The 23,194-nt window shown below is 37.6% G+C and overlaps 1 protein-coding gene across 1 annotated transcript; it reads left to right on the top strand.

The window, feature by feature from the left end:
• The first annotated feature begins 1,788 nt into the window (after positions 1 to 1,788).
• LOC148741545 (transient receptor potential-gamma protein-like) lies at positions 1,789 to 22,750 on the top strand. Its single transcript, XM_088742087.1, has 14 exons — positions 1,789 to 1,932; positions 9,664 to 9,720; positions 10,611 to 10,738; positions 11,228 to 11,446; positions 11,822 to 12,004; positions 12,123 to 12,207; positions 12,564 to 12,774; positions 13,167 to 13,535; positions 14,442 to 14,471; positions 17,100 to 17,289; positions 18,173 to 18,319; positions 18,537 to 18,645; positions 19,440 to 19,492; positions 20,091 to 22,750. Exons 2-14 carry the CDS (start codon positions 9,687 to 9,689, stop codon positions 20,223 to 20,225), a joined length of 1,893 nt encoding a protein of 630 aa, XP_088598213.1. The 5' UTR covers positions 1,789 to 1,932; positions 9,664 to 9,686; the 3' UTR covers positions 20,226 to 22,750.
• Positions 22,751 to 23,194: the final 444 nt, after the last annotated feature.

The following is a 23,194-nucleotide window of genomic DNA, read 5'->3' as shown; positions in this document are numbered from 1 at the left end:
CGATTCTCGATCCTTACAGGCAGCCATTCTTAAACGGTAAAATGCTCTCTCTTCAAAGTAAAAAATTTCCCTTAAGTTTTATAACTTGCCGATCACACCTATCAAGATTTTCTGCAAGGAAAACTTTTGTGAGTTTTAAATCGCGCGGAATTCTAAAATAATTGAGAGATGATTATCGCTTTCAGCTGCCTTCATTAGTGTCACGGCAAGAAAAGGAAACATAATGTGCTGGTGGCACTAGGCCAGAAATCACGAAGGAGAGAACTCAACTGTGTATGGAGTTCGAATGTCGAACTACTAAGATACTCCGAAAAAAGAAACAATAAGCACCGGGAAACTATTGCTATGGCAATTCTATTGTTACACTCAATCATTCACTCATCTCGACAACATATGTGGCTTCGCCTCCTATAGGAGGCAGTAGCCACAAAAATGCGGCGTGGAACAAACACACAAAGGTTCGTAATTTTGGGACAAAATCGGCGATACAGTCTCAAAAGGCGGCGGAAGACAGTAAAACAAGGAAAACAAAAACGAATCTCGTGCGTTGGCTTTTTTCTGGCTCTAAAAATAAATAACTGATTCTTGATTCTTATTAAAGCGAAATGTTTCTTCTCAGTATACATCATCCTTTATTGATCTAGCTCGTTCGCAAAAAAATAACTCGGCCAATATCTAGCCATCTTCACCTCACGCTTGTTCAATAATACATTTGTCCATTGACCTGCTTACCGACAAATCTAACCTGTTTCCCAACAAAACAAGTCGACCTTTATTTGCAAACAAAATTGATCAACAAAAACAAAACAGTAATCTTTTGCAAAGGGATATAAAGAATAAACTGGATATGTCAGAAAAACTATATTACGCAATATGTCAAACTTCCAATAAAATCAAAAGTAGCTTGGAGATATCGTGAAACAACAGCACTGCAGTATGAGTGACATTTCACCCGAAAGATAAATTGTTTCAAAGAATGCACCGCCTCCTTATGACAAATTTAAGTGTAATGTCCGATAGCAAGGGATCTTTATTTGACAGAGATCACGTTTTTTCTATGACCAGCAAAATTAACTTTTTCTTAGATCAATAACAATGTAATGAAACGCGGTTTCACTATCTTTTACGTGAGCAGAATGTAAATACATTATGATCTAGATGTATTACTCATTCAGTTCGTGTTTATACGGAGATTTTCTTAAATTCAGATATTAGGTCAAAAAAAAAAATAAAAAAAGGAGAAAACTGTTCCGATAGGAGTGAAAATGCTTTCATCAAAACATGGCATTGAAACTATTTCACATGAAATTACCAACTCATGAGGGTTCCACGGTTGAGTATTGTTACTCATAATTATTGTTAAACACAAAATTACAGTCTAATCATTGATTATCGATATGGCCGAAGTATTATGGTTTAGTTATTATAGGCAGGTGCGTGTGAAAGACCTGCGGTAAAAACACGATATCATATGGCGCATATTATTAACATTGACAAAAACTACGATTGTCATTCCTCTTATTAAAATATACCTTACTACTTTTTTTTTTCAAATTTATCATTTATAGAGAATTGTTACGTCAGAGGATAAGTCAGTTCGTACATTTCGTCAGTTGTCAAATTTCCTGAATCCTCCAAATGCTCAAGGATCCAGAAGGTTTGAATCATTAAATACCAGGTAACATAAACTGATATGAATAAATCAAACAGATAAATGCGCCAAATGGGGCACTTAATACAACTTGACATTTGTGATAATTTCTCAAAGGCAGACATCTGTTTAAACACCATGGGTGAGTATATGGTAATTGTTTTCGCTCCTCATTCGAAAGCGGAAAGAAACTTTGGCAAACGTTTTAAGAGCATAGCAAAGCGGTTTTCTCTAGATTTCTTAGAGGTGCTCTTGTGGAGACATTTCATCCTTGAGATAAGGTAAGAAAATTATAGACTATATAATTTAGGAGGTTACTACTTCTTGAAGGCGTTTTACGATATGTTGTGGTTGGAGTAGATTAAAGGAAAATGGCCAACGCCTAGGGTTAAAAAGCAGAATGGATCAAGTTTGCATGATTCTGTTCAGAAAATTTAGTTTTTAACGGTTTAACCTGAGTAAACAAGATTTTAGCCACGAGGGGCCGTTTTGAGAGTTTGGCCACTTGTGGCCGATTTGCGATTTTGGCCACTAGCGGCCGTTTTGCAATTTTGGCCACTAGTGGCCGTTTTGCGATTTTGGCCACTAGTGGCCGTTTTTCTATTTTAGCCACTAACGGCCGATTTGCGATTTTAGCCACTAGGGGCCGTTTTAAGATTTTGGCCACTTGTGGCCGATTTGCGATTTTGGCCACTAGCGGCCGTTTTGCAATTTTGGCCACTAGTGGCCGTTTTGCGATTTTGGCCACTAGTGGCCGTTTTTCTATTTTAGCCACTAACGGCCGATTTGCGATTTTAGCCACTAGGGGCCGTTTTAAGATTTTGGCCACTTGTGGCCGATTTGCGATTTTGGCCACTAGCGGCCGTTTTGCAATTTTGGCCACTAGTGGCCGTTTTGCGATTTTGGCCACTAGTGGCCGTTTTTCTATTTTAGCCACTAACGGCCGATTTGCGATTTTAGCCACTAGGGGCCGTTTTAAGATTTTGGCCACTTGTGGCCGATTTGCGATTCTGGCCACTAGTGGCGGACTTGCGATTTTGACCAGTAGTGGCCGTTTTGCGATTTTAGCCACTAGTGGCCGATTTGCCATTTATGCCACTTATGGCCGTACCACGATTTTGTCCACTAATGGTTGTTTTGCTAATTTGGCCACTGATGGCCGATTGGCGATTTTTGCCAGTAGTGGCCGTTTTGCGATTCTGGCCACTAATGGCCGATTTACAATTTTGGCTACTAGAAGCCGTTTTGCGATTTTGGCCACTAGCGGCCGTTTTGCAATTTTGGCCACTTGTGGCCGTTTTACGATTTTGGCCATTAGTGACCGACTTCATATTTTAGCTATTAGTGGGTGACTTGCAATGTTTGCCACTAGTGGCCCAATCGCGATTTTGGCCACTAGTGGTCGGTTTGCGATTTTGGTCACTAGTCGCCATTTTGCAATTTTGGCCACTAGTGGTCGTATTGCCATTTTGGCCCCTAGTGGCCATTTTGGGATTTTGGCCACTAGTAGCTGCTTTGCGATTTTGGCCACTCGTAGCTGTTTTGCGATTTGGCCACTAGTGGCCGATTTGCCATTTTGGTCACTAGTGGCCGTTTTGCGATTTTGGCCACAAGTGGCCGATTTACAATTTTGGCCTCAAGTGGCCGTTTTAGCTATTTTAGCCACTAGTGGCCGATTTACCATTTTAGCCACCAATGGCCGTTTTGCGATTTTAGCGGCTAGTGGTCGTTTTTCAATTTTGGCCACTAGTGGCCGATATGCAATTTTGATGACAAGTACCCGTTTTGCACTTTTGGCTACTTGTGGCCGATTTGCGATTTTGGCCACTAGTGGCCGTTTTGCAATTTTGGCCACTAGTGGCCGTTTCTCTATTTTGGCCACTAGTAGCCGTTTTGCGATTTTGGCCACTAGTGGCCGATTTGCGATTTTAGCCACTAGGGGCCGTTTTGATATTTTGGCCACTTGTGGCCGATTTGCGGTTTTGGCCACTAGTCGCCGTTTTTGCAATTTTGCCCACTAGTGGCCGATTTGCGATTTTTGCCACTAGTGGCCTAGACATAATTTCTTGTTGGAAATATGTATTATATTTTGAAGTGATTTTGTCCTAACTTTGATTAGCTGGGATCGCACAGTTTGAAATTTTCACCAAGCAATTTCCTATCAATAAATGAATGATAATCGACGACGCGTAACACGTTTTAGTAGCTCCATTTTGAAATCACTGATGGTCCCTGTAATCTGATCGGCTCTAATTGGTGCGATTTATTCACGAATCGCACCATTTTTCGCTCTAAATCGCATCATTTTAATTACTTACGCTTTACTGAGTTTTTGACACGTGACGTCAAAGTCTTTCTCTCTTGCATACAAAATAAGTTGTAAAAGCGTTTCAGGTTCCACTTTTTATTTAAAAAATGGCTCAGTACTGCATCAATAAAATATTTGAATTGACCAAGTCCTGTATTTGGGCGATTTCAAAATGGATGTAATAAAGTGGTAATTGCTCGTGTCGTGCAATTTTGGTCTGATCATAATAACCAAAAAAAAGTCTTGTGATTTCAAATCGAACTTGCGCTGCGCGCTCGTTCGATTTTGAAATCACGCGTATGATTTCAGTCCAAATTGCACTCCACTTAGTTCAATTATCGTTATTAACAGTGACAAGATGACATCCTTAGAAGTTACGTTCATGCCTTTTGTTAACATTTTTTAATACAAAGGTATTTTCAAAATATATCAATACTTCATGCTCAAGCTAAGCTAGGTTCAAGTTCATGAAAGTATAAAGGGATGAAAATCATCATCTTCGATCACTTGATTGTTAAAAAATCACAACACTAGAAAATTTCTACTCACAACAAAGGCGTCCCAAGTTCACTTCTCGAGCACAAGCAAAGGATTATTTATTGAAATCGTCACGCATTGTGTGACGCGGTGTTAAGTTACGCGAGAAACCGTTTGAGGATTTAAGAATGGCTGCCTGTAAGGATCGAGAATCGTCCGTCAGCGACCATTTTGGTGAATTGCTCATATTTTGCTCAACGATACCCTTTGGTAAACTGTTTTCAAAAATCAAGTTTAAAAGTTCCGACGAGAGTTCATTTTTCAGAAAATTGCGAAAATTTGAAAACGCGGTTTAAGTGCGGTTTTCCGCCTGGCAAATTGTCTAAAATTCACTGCAAAACCCAAGCTCCGTTGAATGCTTAAAATGAACTCAGTTAACACCGAACCTCACACGTTTTAAGAAAAAGTCTTCCATTTATTTGCGTTATGTTAATTTTTCCGTACACAGCTATATTGTGATTTTTTTTTTGTCCCTTAAGCAACACCCTCAAAAAGTGCTGTACATGGGGCGAGAAATAGGTAAAATTTAACGCGATAAAAGTATACCTGGTACATAATTTTTTAAATTTTTAACTAGATATTCGTAATAAAATGTCATTACTCAATACCTGAGTAAAATTTGAGGCTTTGAATCGGGACGCTTCCTTTTGAAAATACCACAAATGTTTGTGTCCTGAGCGAGCAAAGACATATGTTGTGTAAACAAACGCTAATCTAATTATTCCCTGCCAGGTAGAAAAAGGTTTTGAAATCAACTTTAAGTTTGGAAATTTTTAGCTGTTATGCCACAAGATATTAGGTAAAAGGGAAATCATACAAACAGAGTTCCGTGAGAGCAGAAAGAAAACAAAATCAGTGTCGAAAATGTACATACGGTTGTTACATCGATCACCATTATGCAAATTACGACCTCAGCTGTAGGAAAACTATGATATCTCTTGCTCAGTTTGTTGAATGACTCTTAAACAATTCAATGGTTGTTTTTCATATATATATAGAGATAATATGTATATATTGATCAATAATTCCTGAGAATGTAGGGGGAGAACAGCTTTCTGTACAAGCATTTCAGTGTACCAATGCGAATTATTTCTATTTATCATAACCGACGTCCGATCCCAGCAAACACGCACCACATGAGACCCTAAATGGGCTGTCATAAATATACCAAAGACTGAAAAAAACAAAAACTTCACTCAAGGTCTGATAACCACACGATAACACTTTTACACTTCAATCTCAGATTTACTACAAAGGGCAAAGGATAGTGCGTCGGTATACCCCAGTATACTGTGGGAAAGGAAGATTGACCATCCCCTGATCTACGATCAGTACGATCTTTGTGAAATGGCGCTAAAGGACTCTTTGAAAATCTTGAGGCTACCTATGTTGCAGCACATGTGTGAAGATCTTGCAATATACCATCAAAGCCCATTCGTAAAAAAGGCCCCGTAATTGGCTCTACTGAAAGAGATTGTCAGCAATTGTTAGCAAATGTACTTACCAAAAGTCATCATGATGCTGACTTTCTCTTTTGTTTAGCAGAATAGGGAAGCGAGGAAGAAACGAATGAACGGCGTATCGTTCCTAATCGTCAGTTAGTGGTTATCTTATTTTTTAAAAATGCACGCAGGCCGGATCAGAAGTTGTTGCGTTTTGTTTTGTTTTTCTTTTAATCATGCCAATATGGACCCTCACTTTTCTTTTCTGGTCTTCACGTAAGTAATGAAGTTTACTCATCTGGTAGCCGAAATATGCAAACTGACGGATGCGGGAGTATCCAACCTACATTTCTATCCGCTCATGTTTTAATGCGGGATTTCTTTCTCTAATTTAACGACGTCGTCCTTTCAGTTGCGGTTTTTTAAATGCGCGTATGTTCAAGCACCCCCAAAACGTTTCCAATTACGTTACGTTGCGTGACATTAATAATTACCAGGAGAATAAGACCTGTTCTCTTGTATTAAATTACTTTGAAGGTCATAAGGCGCCTTTCTTTGTATTTATACTTACAGAAAATGAGTTCTCATTGTAAAAGATAAAAAGTATTTAGATTATCAGTGTGGAATCAAGTCTTAAGTAGTTTCTTTCGAATGTATCTTTTGCATTACTTGAATGTGAGAAGGTGGTAATGTAATGTCTACTTCACTTGCAGATTTTTCAGCCCAAAAATGTTTTGGAGAACCTTATCAAACATCTTGCAAAATTTTTGACCTGTCTCTCTACATTTTGCAAGCTATAAATCACTACAACGGAGACCGAATTTAATTTGGATATTTAACAACTCAATATGGTTAAATTACCTAGTTATTTGTTTACACACTTTGCATAATTTTGCTCGCTCAGGTCACGAACACTTCTGACATTTTCGAAAGGAAGCAATGCGATTCAGAGCATCAAAAATTGCACAGTGAGTGGAAATAGCATTCTTTGACGAATATATTGTTAAAAATCCAAAGTGTCAGGTAACAGCTACATTTTTTTCGCGCGAAATATCACCTGTTTTCAACGCCATTTTGCGTAGTCTGTAAGGATGTTCTTTCAAGGTTAAGAGATCCCAAAATCGATGTGCCCGAAAAAATATACTCACCAGAATTGAATAAGAATAGCTTTCCTTACAACGTGTGAAGTTTGACTGATTTTATTTTAAGCCTTGAGCGGAGCTTGGTTTTCGCAGTTAATTTTTGACTGTGCGACATGCGGAGCCTGAACTCAGATAACCTGAAACCGCGTTTTGAGATATTCGTAAATTTATGAAAAGTTAAGAATCGCTGGAACGTAAAAACATGACTTTTGATAAGGGTTTACTGAAAGGTTTCTTTGGGCGAAATATGAGCAATTCACTAAAATGGTTAAAAGAGTCGTTCAACAAAATGAGCAAGAGATATCATAGTTTTCCTACAGCTGAGGTCATAATTTGCATAATAGTGATCGATGTAACAACCGTAGGTACATTTTCGACACTGATTTTATTTTCTTTCTGCTCTCACGCAACTCTGAATGCATGATTTCCCTTTCACCTAATATCTTGTGGCATAATAGCTAAAAATTTCCAAACTTAAAGTTGATTTCAAAACCTTTTTCTACTTGGCAGGGAATAATTAGATTAGCGTTTGTTTACACAACATATGTCTTTGCTCGCTCAGGACACAAAGGAAGCGTTCCGATTCAAAGCCTCAAATTTTACTCAGGTATTGAATAATGACATTTTATTACGAATATCTAGTTAAAAATTTAAAAAATTATGTACCAGGTATACTTTTATCGCGTTAAATTTTACCTACTTTTCGCCCCATGTACAGCACTTTTTGAGGGTGTTGCTTAAGGGACAAAAAAAAAAAATCACAATATAGCTGTGTACGGAAAAATTAACATAACACAAATGAATGGGAAGACTTTTTCTTAAAACGTGTGAGGTTTGGTGTTAACTGAGTTCATTTTAAGCCTTCAACGGAGCTTGGGTTTTGCAGTGAATTTTGGGCAATTTGCCAGGCGGAAAAACCGCACTTAAACAGCGTTTTCAAATTTTCGCAAATTTCTGAAAAATGAACACTCGTCGGAACTTTTAAACTTGATTTTTGAAAACAGTTTACCAAAGGGTATCGTTGAGCAAAATATGAGCAATTCGCCAAAATGGTCGCTGACGGACGATTCTCGATCCTTACAGGCAGCCATTCTTAAAATGTCTCTATAAGCCAGCTCGCAAGAAAAATGAAAAGTCCTACAGGAAAAAGAATTAAAGACAGGGGAGTAGCGTCCATATACACATGTACGCCTATGCGTACAGCTGAAATCTCGCAAAAATTTTTTTTAATTCCCTTATAGCATTCAATTCGTTAGTTACCATAAAATAGGACCGATTTTTACATTTCGAATTATACTGGCGTGTGTGTTTGTTTTTCCAGTACCTTTTCATTAATTCATACACAACAAGAAACGTTAGTTGGCTTCCTAGACTTAGGAAGCCAACACCCTTTTAGCTTTAAAACTCTAGAGATGGGTAAAATAAACAACCAACTACTGCATTTTCCGTCGCATTTCTTTATAAAAAAAAGTTCCGTGGAAATAGTTGGAAATGGCATTTTCGAGATTATAAATTTTAAAATTTCCTGGGGGAACATGCCCCCAGACACCCCTAGTTTGGGGCACCTTCGGCGCTCCGAATTTCCGCGCTATGCGTACACCTTCAAAATCTTACGCTACGCCCCTGAAAAAGTCATGAATTCTTCAGGGATGACCAGACTGCTCTTAATACATAGATCTAAAAGATGCAAAGATTAAGACTGGTTCGACAAGCAGCGGAATACTTGGATTTTGTGAGGCGTGAGTAGTCCAGTGGTCAGTGCGCTGGACTCTAGGTCAGATGGCTCGGGTTCAAGTCCTGGCTGGGGCTTGACGTTGTGTCCTTAAGCAAGACGCTTCACTCACATTGCTTCGTCTTCTCGGATAGAACGTAAAGCCGGAGGTCCCGTCTCCTGCACCTATCAATTAGTTAATTTCGGCAAGGGACGTTAAAGAACCCACATCACGAGATTACTGTGATGTGGTCTGGCCTGTTTACTGGGAAGGGGGGGAGGGGGCATCTGTAAAAATTTCTCCTTTATTAATTGTAAACTGCCGCCGGCAGTCTGGAAAAGTCCCCCGCACAGTGTTGTAAAGCGCATTAGAGCATTTACATGGAAATGCGCAATAGAAATTGATCTATATTATTATTATTATTATTATTATTATTATTATTATTATTCGACGGTACAGCAAACCAGGAGGGGATGACAAGGGAAAAGGTAATAACCTCACTCTTGTTAAAAATACATCTGAAGGCCTTTAACTATCGAAGTGAATTAACTTGACTGAAGACCTAATGTAGTCATACTTAGTGAGAATCGGTTAAATTAAAGTTGGTAAGAAGAGCAGAAAGAAAAAGGGCGCGAGGAACCTCCTCTAAAATTGCAGGATCGAAAACTGTTCACGATTCCGGGGAAACCTCTAAGTATTCAGCCCATCTAATAGAGGCGTCAGAAGCAGGGAGGAATCAATTAACCTTTATTAACAGTATTTAACTTCAGATAACTTTAAGCACAGAGTAGTATCAAGGTGACCATGCCACAATAACATTATTTCCACCCGATTATTATTTATTACTACGAGGATCTTTGGTGTGTTTAAGGTGATCGCGCGGAAGGATTTGAGATGAAGAAGTCGCGGAAATCAACACTTTCTGAAGGTTTGTTGCACTTTGCAACCGCTTCGCATATTTTTGTCATGTTTTCCATGTGATATTTTATTTTTTGTCGCCTTATTTTTCAGTCAGAGCTCTCTGTTTTTTTCTGCCACAGTCGAGGAAAAGGCTAACTCTTAAATTGTTTTCTGCCCTTGTTAATGATGTACAGTGTAGTTGCTACTTTATTTTTGTTGTTATTATCGTCACAGCCACTGTCACATTTTGTTCTGCAGGATGTTTTCTGATTGTACTTATTAATTTTATATCCGCTGATTTTACTATGTTGGTTTAGGCCTTGAGTTCGCAAGTTCAAACTTTTTACTTGGGCATGAGATATTAGCTCAGTAACTTTGAAAAGAGATACCACATACAGTCAGAGCTGAATAACGTATACGAATGCGCCAGCTTTTGCCGCGGAAACACGGATTTTGAGTCGTTCGCATGGCTGATTTCCTATTCTGTTGCTTCGAGGCGTTGTTTTCCTCGCCGCTTTTCTTTTACAGAACAACCTCATTATTTCATTATTCAGCTCTGTCCCACATACCTACTCGCTTTTTATCTTTCATCCTCACTTCAGAATACATCATCTGAAGAGACACGTAATACTGAAGTAAAGTTTTCTTCCTCGAGTAATCGTCGGTAAATCGAGCAAAATTGATTTCCTAGAGGAGAAAAGCGCTAATTCTATAACTGTATTGGTTCAGTTGGTTGCTTAGCAAGATCACGGATTCAAGCTCTCGTCTAGGACGTAATAATAGTGGCTTTTAACAGAGAAGGTACATCCTTCTTCTGAATATTTTAAACTTCAGAATGAACTTATCAGCAAGAGACGCAAGGTTTTCTCCTCAGTCGTCCGTCTTATTGGTAAATTGAATAAAACTCGTTTTCCACAGGAGAAAATGAGCTAGAGAAATTGGCAAAGTATAAAGGTGGCGAGCAATGGAGTGTCGACGACATCAAGAGAATCGTTACTGCTAAAAATTTGTGCGATTGCGATGACCCTATATTGACAGCTTTTAAGGTACAGTAGTTTTATTGAGACGAAATTATGATTAAGTTTTAGTTTCAGTTTGGCAGGTTTCCACGTATGTTCCCCCGGAACGACGATATGGCATTGACCGATATCAACATGAAATTTGGTTTTTAACTTGAGTCAGAGAAAAGCTCTACGAGGGAACCGGGTTACTTTCATTTCAAAACACTTTTTGGGGTCTTCCTGTAAAACAAGTGACCGTTGCTATACATTTTGAGACCTTAATACACACTCTCGTGCTTTTGAATACACCATCATTTCCCCTGCAAAGATCTTTTTTTCTTTATTCTCCTTGTGAGGTAAGATCATGCTGAACAACTCGAAATAACTACATTTTAATCAGATAACAAAGCAGCACACCCTGACCCAAAGCAGTGTCTTTCCCTGTCAAAACAGGGTGCTTCGAAAATAGTGAGAAAGTTTAAAATACTCTATTCTCGAGTTTATTTGATTGATTATAAATATCTCGTTCCTCAGATCAACAGTAAACTGCGGCTTTTGGCAAAATCGAACGTAGAGAATACCGAGACCCTAAACAATCTTGCCGACCAGACAGAAGAATTCGCTGTTCAGCTCATCGATCAGGTTAATGGTGTTGAGCAGCTTGCAATGCGGGATGTACCGGAGAAAGCTGATCGCTGTGCCTCGATGCTCAGTGGCATGACGGATAAAGCAATTGAATTTTCTCAAAAGAAAGTAAGTATCTTGTTTTTAAAAAGTAACAACAACAAAAAACGAAGATATCACTGGCTACTTGTGATATGTCACATTTCTTGGGGATGTCGCATCGAGAGTTTCTCGATTCGATCGTGATTGCCTGCGGATTGAACTTCTTTCATTATGCCAAGGAGTTGCTTTTGAAAACCATGGTACTACTTAAATACAATCTTAAACAGCCCTTTCTTATACCAGACTAAAGTAATATTGGTGATGCATGCTGAGTTGGAACTAGGTTTTATCTGCTTAGCTAATTAACAAATCTTATCCAATCTCGCCTTTTGATTTCATTTATCATCTTCGTTTTTGAATTCTGACTCTAATTATCAATAACAGATTTGAGTTCTTTTATAGTTTGTTACACATCCTATTTTGTACAAGAGACTGCAAATGAGATGGAATCTTGGAATACCTAAGGTCTTAAAGCCTCGTGGAAAGTTTCGACCTCTTTTGTACCTACTGATAGTAATAGACACGATATTTACTCCATTTCTGCTCCCAATCATTGGATATGCTTTCTACCAGGACCAGAAAAAGGTGAAAATCATGTAAAATCGTTTGTGATACTTTTTTTTCTGAGCTTTATCGTATACTGTGTTTGACGACTGATTTATTTTATCTTTTATGAAAGGATATTATTCTCATCATTTTGTAGAGGCGTTTGAGGTCACAGAACAGTGTTCAAGAACATAATGAAGCATCACAAACAAGTGTGAAAAGATCAAGATCGAGTATCATAGGTACGTCAAAAGGATAGAAAAGATTTTTTTTATTAAGGAGCATGCACAGGGTATAGCTGGTCAGCTAAATGGCTTAATTTTCGTGAAATGTTCTCGAAGAAGCATGTTCTGTCTTTCTGTGACCCAATGGCCGGGTAAATTCGAGATGGTTATCCAGTTAAAAAGCTGGATGATACAGAAAAGCTGGTTGACTGTTTGGTTCCCTCGCTTGCTCACTTGCCAACTTAAGGGAGGGATAGGTTGATGAAGTGATCGAGTCAAAGATCAAATGATTGATTGATAGATTAAACGAGTGAGTGAATAAATCAATGATCGCTACATTTATTGATTGGTCTCCTGATTTTTTTTTTCAACAGATACTTACCTGAATTATCTGACTTCTCCTTTTGTCTTGTTTATAAAAGACAAGCTAACCCAAACGGTATTCATAGCATTTCACTGCATAGTTTGCACTTCAGATTCTACTGTCAAACTAACATATGCAGAGTACTTCATTTTTGTTTTCTTTTGTGGCATGATCCTGAGTGAATATCAGCAGTACAGGCGGTCGCAACAGAAATATTTCAAGTAAGACATTTCGCTTGTAATAGATTTGAGAATATGTAGTGTACCTTTTCTTTGGACTTCAATTCGGCCGACCACGCGTATGCATGATTTTTTGTTGACAAAAGTGTTGTAGGCTCGGATACTTTGTAAAATTAAATGAACAAGACTTCAGAGAAGTCTAGTAGCTTGCTCTCGAAGTTTACTGTGTATGGTGAGACAAACTAACAGCCAAAGGTGATTAGAACCGTTCGCGTTTTTCCACAATGGGATTTTAGTGATCACCAGATGTGGCTTGAAGAGAAATTTTCCTAAGCTTTTGAGGCTTTCGACCAGTTTCCTCCCGCATTACCATTAGAGCGAAATGATAATTCAAATTTCTGAACGAAGAAACCTTTACTATTTTTACCTTTCAGGGATATGTGGAATTACGTGGATGTCCTGACCCTCTTCACCTACATCCTGATTGTCTTGATACGCATTGGGACTATTCTCCGTGGGGGCGATCCTTATGATAATAAATTGCTAGAATCTGCTAACATCCTCTACGGCGTAAATACTATGTTTCTGGTGTTGCGCTTCTCCAGTATCCTAGAGGTTAACTCATTTGTCGGTCCGTTGCAGTTGGCTTTATTTCGGATGGTTCTTGACCTACTCACCATACTTATGCAGTTTGCCTTTGTGGTGGCCGCATTTTCGTTGGCCATAACAAAGGTTTCTAAAGCAGAGCTATCCACATTGGGTCACGGCGCGAATTATACCAATGGTGCGACCAACTCAAAACCGTAAGTTTAGTGATTTTTCCTTAGTGATTTTTCCTTAGTGATTTTTCCTTAGTGATTTTTCCTTAGTGATTTTTCCTTAGTGATTTTTCCTTTTGCAACTGGGAAAATTCCCCTGTAGGTAACATCAGTACTGTAATTTTATTCATCCGATCGAAATTTCTTTTCTACAATAACCAAGAGCAGATACAACTATTAAATAAGTGCATAACCCACCACCCTATAACCTTAAATTGACTTGTGAGCAATCCATCCTCCAACTTCAATTTTCATCTCCAATAGAATTACTCTGTGTTATCATCTTGAGAAATAACTCTTGAGAGAAGTTTTTTCAGACAATGTTAAGCATTTCTCCAGCCAATGCCTTTGGATAAGCCCTTCATTGTATCACGAGTTCGGCTATCATCAGTCTGATCATACAAAGTAATCGTCGATTATCAATTTTCTTTGTTTAATAATTAACAAATGGTAAACACCACAGCGTACACCATTGAGTTATGGATGCACGCGGGAGGTTGGTAAGCACGAAAGAAGCGTAAGAGTCGCTCGAGGCGATAGCCGAGAGCGACTCTAGCTTCTTGAGTGCTTAGCAAACCTCCCGCGTGCATCCATAACTCAATAGTGTACGCTGTGGTGTTTACCGTTTGTTTTATAACATAACATTGATACATTGTAGCTAAAGAGTTCCCTTTTATTTAACAAATCTTACGTGACCAGAAAAAACAAGCGCGAGCGGAAAAATAGTCTTTGCATTTGCTCACGTCACCAGCGTACACCCATGGGCAAATGGGGGACGCTAAATTGACCAATCAGAGCACGCACTTTACTATGGTTATGTTATAAATGTTCTTCCTTCACTGTCCACTCTATCTGCGCTAAAAACTTGGCTCTCATTTTGTTCTCATCTAGGTATTGTGAACAAGCAGGGACATTAGATTGGTAGGTCATTTCATTTCCTTAACCTTTCAACCTATAAGATTGAATAGCATCTATTTTGTCGTAGGGATTAAGAGAATGATCAATAACTTAAGAATTGAAGTTCCTGATTGCTGAACGAATTACCCTTGCGAATATCACAGGAACAGGTGTTACTGATTAATGAAGATTTTTAACCCTTTGAGAAAAAGCTATAAATTAGGTCCACTTCTACATGCGTCTTGTGCGAAGGTTTCTGCTGAATCCTTGATAAAAAGGAATAAGAGATTAATAAAGGCACGTGATTATAAGCTACATTATTTGTTTCGAGGTCCCTGCCGAATGATCATATTTTTTTCGTAGAATTGTCTAGGTATTTCATTCGACAAACTCAATTCTATCTAATCAAGCAGGAATCGAACCCGGTCATGATAGACCCACTTAGATTCTATGAATCTAGTATAATAACGTTTACAAATATTTGCAAATTACGATTTACTGGAAGAGCCAGTGCATCTTGTTAGAAAAGTTTAATACTCGACGACATGCAAAGTGATGCTATGATTTTCTTCGTCATTGGACTGAAATTTGTAAGTTATGCCTTCGTCCATTCAATATATAAGCATTTTGCAAATGTTGGTAATTTACTAGCAAGTAAATTGCCAAAGAAAGATAACTATATGAGTTATCTTGGTAAATTGAAATCACCTGATTCTTCCTTCTTTTTCAAACCCATTACACCAGAAGAAGTTAAACAGGAAATATTATCCCTACCAAATAATAAATCCTGTGGCTTATACTCCCGCCCTACACAACTGCTTAAATCTTCTTGCAATATCATATCTCCAGTTCTTTCTTATATTTTCAATTTATCTGTTATCCTTGGTGTCTATCCTTCAAAACTTAAGATTTCTAAAATAACGCCAATATATAAAAGTGACGACGAGACCGACCCTTCAAACTATCGACCAATATCTCTTTTGTCTAATTTTAATAGGATTTTTGAAAAACTTTTGTACTTCCGGATGAAGGAATTTATTGACAAAAACAACCTATTGTACTCCTCACAGTATGGCTTTCGCAAGTCACATTCCACAGAGCATGCAGTACTTGATATTGTCGAAGATATACTACGTAATATGGATAAACGGTACTTCTCATGCGGTGTCTTTATTGACCTGAAAAAGGCATTTGATACGGTCAATCATGAAATATTACTCGATAAATTGAACTTTTACGGTTTCCGTGGATTGATAAATGACTGGTTTCAATCATATTTAAAAAATAGAACACAAACAATTCAGATTGGAGAGCATTTATCAACAAAACTTATCTCCCCCTGTGGTGTCCCCCAGGGATCAGTCCTTGGACCTCTTCTATTTTTACTTTACATAAATGACATTCACCTTTGTTCTGATAAACTAAAATTTTATCTCTTTGCGGATGATACTAATATACTTTATGCTGATAAGAATCTTAAGGCGATCGAGCAAACGGTTAATGTAGAGTTGAATAACGTACATGACTGGTTAACTACAAATAGGTTGACATTGAATACAAAAAAATCAAATTTCTTAATTTTTCGTCCTCATCAGAAAAAAATGCATTTTTCTCCACAAATAGGTATTTTAGATTGTGAGACAAACCGAAGAGTTAGTTTAGAGCAAAAAAGTTATATCAAATATCTAGGCGTTTTAATTGATCAAAATTTGTCATGGAAAAACCATGTTGACTCTGTTATCGTAAAAATAAGTAAAACAATAGGGATGATTGCAAAGCTGAGGTACTTCGTTCCCTCTACTATCCTTGTAAATATTTACAATTCATTAATTCTACCTTATATAACTTATGGACTCCTTGCCTGGGGCAATGCGTCAAATGCTTATTTAAACAAGATTTTAGTTCTTCAAAAGCGAGTTTTGCGCTTAATCTATTTCACCGATCGAAGAGAGCATGCCATCCCTTTATTTGCCAAAGCAAAAATTCTGCCTGTTACGTTCCTATATTATGAAGCCGTAAGTAAACTTATGTTTGACGTGCACAACCAGAGGGCTCCCATTAATATTTTGAAACTATTTACTAAAACATCTCATATTCATACCTACAATACTCGATCATCCAAATCGCAGCTCTTTAGTACAAAGTACTCTAGACTTAACCTACAAAAAAAGGCTTTCTCGCGTGTTGGTGTCAAAATTTGGAATAAGATACCGAAAGAATTCAAAACGTTATCAAAACATTCCTTTAATAAACAAATTAAAACGTCTTTATTTCAGATACTAGATAATGAAGATTCTTATCTTGATGTTGAAAAGATCTCCTCTAAACTTAAGGACCGCATAATTAAAACAAATTGATCCGATTGCTTTCAGTACTAATGTATTTGCTTCTATACTTTATTGAACAACTATTGATGTATTTGCCAGCTATGCTTCTTTTTATAATTTAACAATATCTAATTATTTAGTTTTTAATTTTCTTTATATATTGTAAATAATGTTTGTTGATGATTGACCCGCCTCGAATAGCAAATTTGCTATCTGCGGGTCAACATAATCTAAATTATTTTGTAAGAAAAAGAAAAATAAAGTGTGTAAAGTGTGTAAAGTGTGATATATCGATCAGAACGGAATGGTACTTTCAATTTTTCAGCCTGTACAGCATATCAGGACTTCTTATATGGTCTGTGTTTGGTCTAACTGATTTAAAGACTTTGACCACCGTTGACACTCCTGCCTTCTTAGTCACCAGAGGTCTATACTTGATTTTCCTTATTTTGACCGTTATCATGCTGATCAACATGCTTGTGGCCTTACTATCCAAGACATATGACCATATTACGGTGAGTTGAGTAACTCGATATCACTTGAAATCGTGACTCGCTACCAGTACAAAGCTCCTTTTTGACAAAAGTTCACATGAGGCTTTAAACTACTGTGAAATTGATATAAAATTCTCTTGAAAAATTAAGCTTTCGCCGATTCACAGCATGAATAAGAAAAATATTCCGCGTAAGGCTTCAATGCAAATGTAAAGTAAGTAAGTGTGATGATGATGCCGGGGATGGGTGAAAGCTTAGATTTTTAAGAGATTTTAAGTTTAATTATTTTACCGTAGGTTAAGGACTTATTTGAACTATTATCAGTTTTATTATCTAAAATGCTACTGAAAACGAAAATCATGGAATATTTTGAATGAGTATCGAGGCCTCGAAGTTTCCGCAACCAGAGTCGCCTGTTTTCTAGAGCAGATAGGGTTAAATGCTTTAGTAAACTTTCTCCGAGCTCGATGAAAACACGTATTGATTCACATCTGGTAGGTGACTGATTTCTTAGGCCCAGAAAGCAAATCCGATGTTCTGATTGGCCAATCGATGGACCCGTCTTGCAATTTCGGGATCGCATCCTTTGATCCCGCATAAAAAATATAATAATAATAATTCTTAAGACTGGTTTTCGGGTTGTGTAGGTAGAAACACAGTTTGTCATAAATACATAAGTAATAGTATAATATAAACAATACTGATACATAAGTAATACTATAACTTTGATTTATACTATTACTTATGTATCAGTATTTCACTTTTTTCTTGCTCCGCTTACACGTGGCTAAGCCGAATAAATTCAAGTGACTATAAGTTGTTACAGTTTATGAATACATACATGATTCTCAAAAAATAACAGGCCGGGATCTTAAATGACGTCAGTTGTCTTTCTCGCCTGTAGAACAATGCGGAAGTCGAGTGGAGATTTTCACGCGCTGTTGTGGAAAACCAGTACAGGAATCTTCATTCTATCGTGGTACCATTCAACCTGCTATCTGTTCCGGTAGCACTCCTTTACACTCGTCTGTATAATGATCCTGGTGAAAAGGTAGGTAAAACTCTTCAAACAGAGCCAACATTGTCAAGATTTTGTCTTTTAATCAATTCGTGAGCCACTCATACTTGTAAAAAGAAGATGATGAGTTTGAGATTGAGTTCTATACGACCCTCTGCATCTACAATTAAAAAAAAAAAAAACTGATAGAGGAGGAGGTTAGATAAATCCAACTTTCAAGTCAATCACCAGATATTTTTTAACATGACAGGATGCGAATGACCGTCGAGAACAATACAAGGGTTTTTATCGAGAGCGTCTGTTTCCACTCCTTACTAAACGGTATCTCGACAAATATGGTGGAAAGTTTCCATTGTCAGGTAGGACTTTGTTACTCTTACGTTATTGTCTTGGTTTGGACAACGTTTATATCAGAACTCAAAGGTTGCAGTTATTAGTTTGCTCCTTTTTGATACAAATAGAAATAAAATCACGTGCATCTCCTTAGGGGAGACAGAGAGCAATCTTACCGCACCTGTTGAAATGGACTATGCGCATGACAACACTTTTATGTTAGGCCACACCTGTTGAAATGGACTATGCGCATGACAACACTTTTATGTTAGGCCACACCTGTTGAAATGGACTATGCGCATGAGAACACTTTTATGTTAGGCCACATCTGTTCAAATGGACTATACGCATGACAACACTTTTATATTAGGCCACATCTGTTTAAATGGACTATGCGCACTTTTATTTTAGGCCACAGTCGGCTTGAATGGAGCTCAAACCCATGATCATCCAGTGATAGTTAACACTGTGACCTGGTGCTTTTAACCAACAAAGCTATCATTAGGAGCCGATTATTACTTGAGTCTGTTGTGCCCTTAATTAGATGAACAGAATACATGAAAACAATTCCTTTAAATCGTAGAACTTAAGTATTTATCAAAAAATGAAAACTCGTCCCAGAAACATCGCAAACTGATAAAATGATGCACTAAAAAATTCAGGTTTGAACACTCCTATTTTTTTTTTCGTCAGAGAAAAAATAAATTAATTATTGCTTACGTTTTTGAGGCTTTATCGATTAGTTGTGTGCTTAACTGCGATTATCTTTCTTCACGTAATGCTTTATGCTCTAAAGTAATTTTTTTTTTTTATATTTTAGTTGAGGACAAGATCGACCTGATAATGCAGAAGTTGAACATTTCGCCCTCTAATGTGAGTATTATATCTTTACTGTTCGTTGAGAGTCAGAATTACACCCTGCCGCTGGTCAGGCAAAAATCTATAGTTGTATGAAGTTGAAGGTTGGTTGAGCGTCAAAATCGCAGAGCTGGATAAAGGGTCCCTTTGATGCCTTAAGTTACGATCGGTATCTGCGTAAAAATATTTTTGCTTGAAAATCTAGTCCACTATTATCAATAGAAATTGATGAAACTCGTGAGATACCTATTTGTAATGTGTTTGGAAATTTACCCGCTCGAGTCAACCAAAGCTTTGAAATACTAACTGAATAAGTGAATAATTCGACCTCGGTCAGCTGAAATATTTCAGTTTCTGCCAGTATAGTTCGCTCCATCGTCTTTTGATTCAGTCAATTGCTTTTAAACGTTCATCTCAATATAAAACAAATACGAATCAGTACCTGTAAGGCCCTCATTTGAATTACTGCCTATATCTGGGTTGAATGTCACTATGACACTTCGTCTTCATAAAGATATAATCTGTGATCTGTAGGATTCGGCAGCTATTACCAAATAAAACTAGAATAGATGCATACAAGCATGGTTCTCACTGAGTTTGTTGCTTAATTTAGGAGGAAAACACTCCGAGAAGCGTCGAGGAAAGTGTTGTGGACAATTTTTCCATACGAGAGAACAGCCAGATGCCGACTTCATCTTACAAATTCACAGCAGTAGCCAACGATGTACAGCCCGCCTCGGTTATCTAATAATACATCAATATCGTCTAGAACTCTCAATTTTGCAGTAGTTTTAATCTTTATTTGGCTCCTAGAGAATAATTTTATCTTATTTTGCTTTTCATCTCAAGCTATAAAAAAAAGAGCCTAAGCCTAAGTGTAATCATACAGTCTGTGCTACTACAAACTAAAACAGGTCTTCCTCACGTGACTGGAAAAAATGGGCTAGTTCCCTGCAACTCATCATTCTTTCAATTAAGTGAATTAAGACTAGTATCGTTCTAACCAACTACAAAGGACTTCAAAACTTTTATCGCCCCTCCCCCCCCCCGAAAGAAGAAAAATGTAGTAAGTGTTTTTAAGACTTCAAGCAAATATTACAATGCTCCTGGAACATTTCGGACGAGGGAAAGGGTGAGAAGAGGAAGGCGAGCAAAGTGTAGGAACAAAAATAGCGCGCAAGTACTCGAAAGTTCGAAGTTTAAAATGATTATTAACTAGATAAAGATGAAAAGTTCATTAATGTAAGGAAAAATCTTTTTGATAGTTTAAATTGGAGCCATCGATTATTGGAACGTTAATCCAGCACTTTCTGCCTCTAGATTGTTAGTCCCAGGTTGAATAAATATCGATAAACGCCGGGAAATTTAGAACAGAGAGTTTCGGAAAATTAGGAATGTCTGGTCATTGAAGCATCTGAGCCTTTTCTTGATCTCATTGTATATCTACGTCTATACCTTAATTTATTTAGTGCATCAAATGACATTAATTATTGTGGAATATAATTTCTGATGTAGTAAATAACAATAATAATAATAATAATAATAATAATATTTTAATATTTATATTACGCAAATTAACATGTGGATATGATCAAATGCGCATCACAACACTTTTCGGGGGACTTTGCATGACCGGACTGCATCAGCAGTTTACAAACAATCGAAGGAAACTTAATTGAAGATGCCCCCTCCCCCCCCAATTCCCAGTAAACAGGACAGACCACATCACAGAAATCTCGTGAGTGGGTTCTTTAACGTCCCCTGCTTAACCAAATTAACTAATTAATAAAGGCTGATATTTTCGAAAGAAACTGTTTGGGGCTGCGTCGGTGGGAGTAACGAAATAATTTGGATATATCAACAAAGTTGAAATGGTAAATTGGCCACCGTAATGATTACAAAAGCTGACGTTTCGAGCGTTAGCCCTTCGCTCCAACGAAGGGCTAACGCTCGAAACGTCAGCTTTTGTAATCATTATGGTGGCTAATTTACCATTTCAACTTTGTTGATATATCCTAACTAATTAATAGATGCAGGAGACGGTAATAAATTAACCGCCACAGCAACTGTTGTCGGTGGTAAAATGATTGGTCAGTTTTTCCGTGATGTTATTACCACTCCTCGTGTAATTTACTTTAAATAAATTGCCATTACCATTACAGCACAGTGAATTTAGGTAATATTTAAGACATGCAGTAAATGGTTTGAACCCGGGGATAACATGTGGAAGTGTAGTGTGATCGTCCTGGTGAGTGTAGTCCTGAGAAGGACTGTTGTCGGTGGTAAAATGATTGATCAGTTTTGCAGTGATGTTATTGGCTGTAAGACTCAAGTGGCGTAAGTCGGTCGTGATCGGTCTGTTTCTATCCGTCGGTAAAGTTAGGTCGTTCTGTTGGGTTCGTTTGTACTGTTAATGTCGTGAATGAGTCGTTTGTATGAAGCTCCATACAAACGACTCATTCACTGACCAATCATTTTACACGAACTAGACTAAGAACATTCTACTGACAAAAACTATTCACTTGACTCTGATGATGACTCCCGGACAGGTTGTCGAAACGTCAGTCACTACAACCGACAACAGTCCTTCTCAGGATTACCCTCTTAGGATTACCCTCTTATGAATTGCCCTCTTAGGAATTACCCTCACTCGGACGATCAAACTACACTTTCATATTTAAGAAATATTAGAAGTTATGTATTCTTTAATATTAGAACTTATGTATTCTTTAATATTAGAAGTTATGTATTCTAGTTTCATGTTTGCTTTTCTTTATAATTTATAGTGTCTTGAAACAGTTTAAGCTGAGCCAAGTAAGTTAATCTTTCAGCAGTTAGACTGTAACAAACTGCGTCCTGTGATAAAATTAGGGTCACATAACAAAGAGGGTGGCAAAGGCTTTGTACGTGATATATACGCGACGCGTTAATTTTTTAGAAAGGCAAAAAATTCGTGAAGCGTGAAAATGTGTTTAAAGTAAACGAGATGCATGAATTTTTCTAACTTTCATGCTTGAAAAGGGATCAGAATCCCCCTCCCCTTCCTCGATCTTTTCAAACCCTCAACAAAGAGAGATACCTGCTCGAACAATATGGAAGACCCTAAAATCACAAGACTTGCACATAGGTCAAGAATAGGTAGAAAATAAAACAAACAGTTGAAGGAATGAATGAATAAAGAAAAACTGAATTAGAAAAAACATTAATGTAATTCCACACTTTAATCCAAACAGTTATCATAGTTACCGACGAGAAATAAATATGCAAGTAACATAGTGCCTTGTTATCGACCTAAGTTCCTCTGTATGTGCAGACATATATGAAGCATTCGCTTTAAGAAATACGCGTTCTACTAATAATAGAACTTGTGACCTTTCTATTGTCGACTCAATACCTTCGACGCAACCTCAATGACTACCTTCAGCTGTTGCCAACAATTCGGGCTGCTTTGCACCTTAGCGAGCGCTCATGCTGTGTAGGTGTTCTACGGAAAGACTCTAAAGAAATTTTTCAAATTTTAAAACGAGTGAAAAGTTAAACTCCTTCCAACTCTTTTTAAAGCATAGTAAACCAACTTTTTAAGGAGAGATTGTGATTACGATGGAAAAAAAAAATTCCCAGAGAATCAGAAAAAACAAACTCTTGTCATGTGAAAAGCACAACCAATTATGAACAATGGACTGAGATCCTTTCGAGAGAATGAAAACGACATGGTTA

This window comes from Stylophora pistillata, chromosome 1 (assembly GCF_964205215.1).
Source record: "Stylophora pistillata chromosome 1, jaStyPist1.2, whole genome shotgun sequence".
In the NCBI taxonomy this organism is placed as follows: domain Eukaryota; kingdom Metazoa; phylum Cnidaria; class Anthozoa; order Scleractinia; family Pocilloporidae; genus Stylophora; species Stylophora pistillata.
This window is presented reverse-complemented; position numbering and strand designations above follow the sequence as displayed.

Coding starts and splice junctions, on each gene's coding strand:
- LOC148741545 (XM_088742087.1), top strand. CDS start 9,687: ATGAAGAAGTCGCGGAAATCAACACTTTCTGAAG. Junction 10,739..11,227: donor CTATATTGACAGCTTTTAAG/GTACAGTAGTTT, acceptor CTCGTTCCTCAG/ATCAACAGTAAACTGCGGCT. Junction 12,005..12,122: donor TCTACCAGGACCAGAAAAAG/GTGAAAATCATG, acceptor ATCATTTTGTAG/AGGCGTTTGAGGTCACAGAA.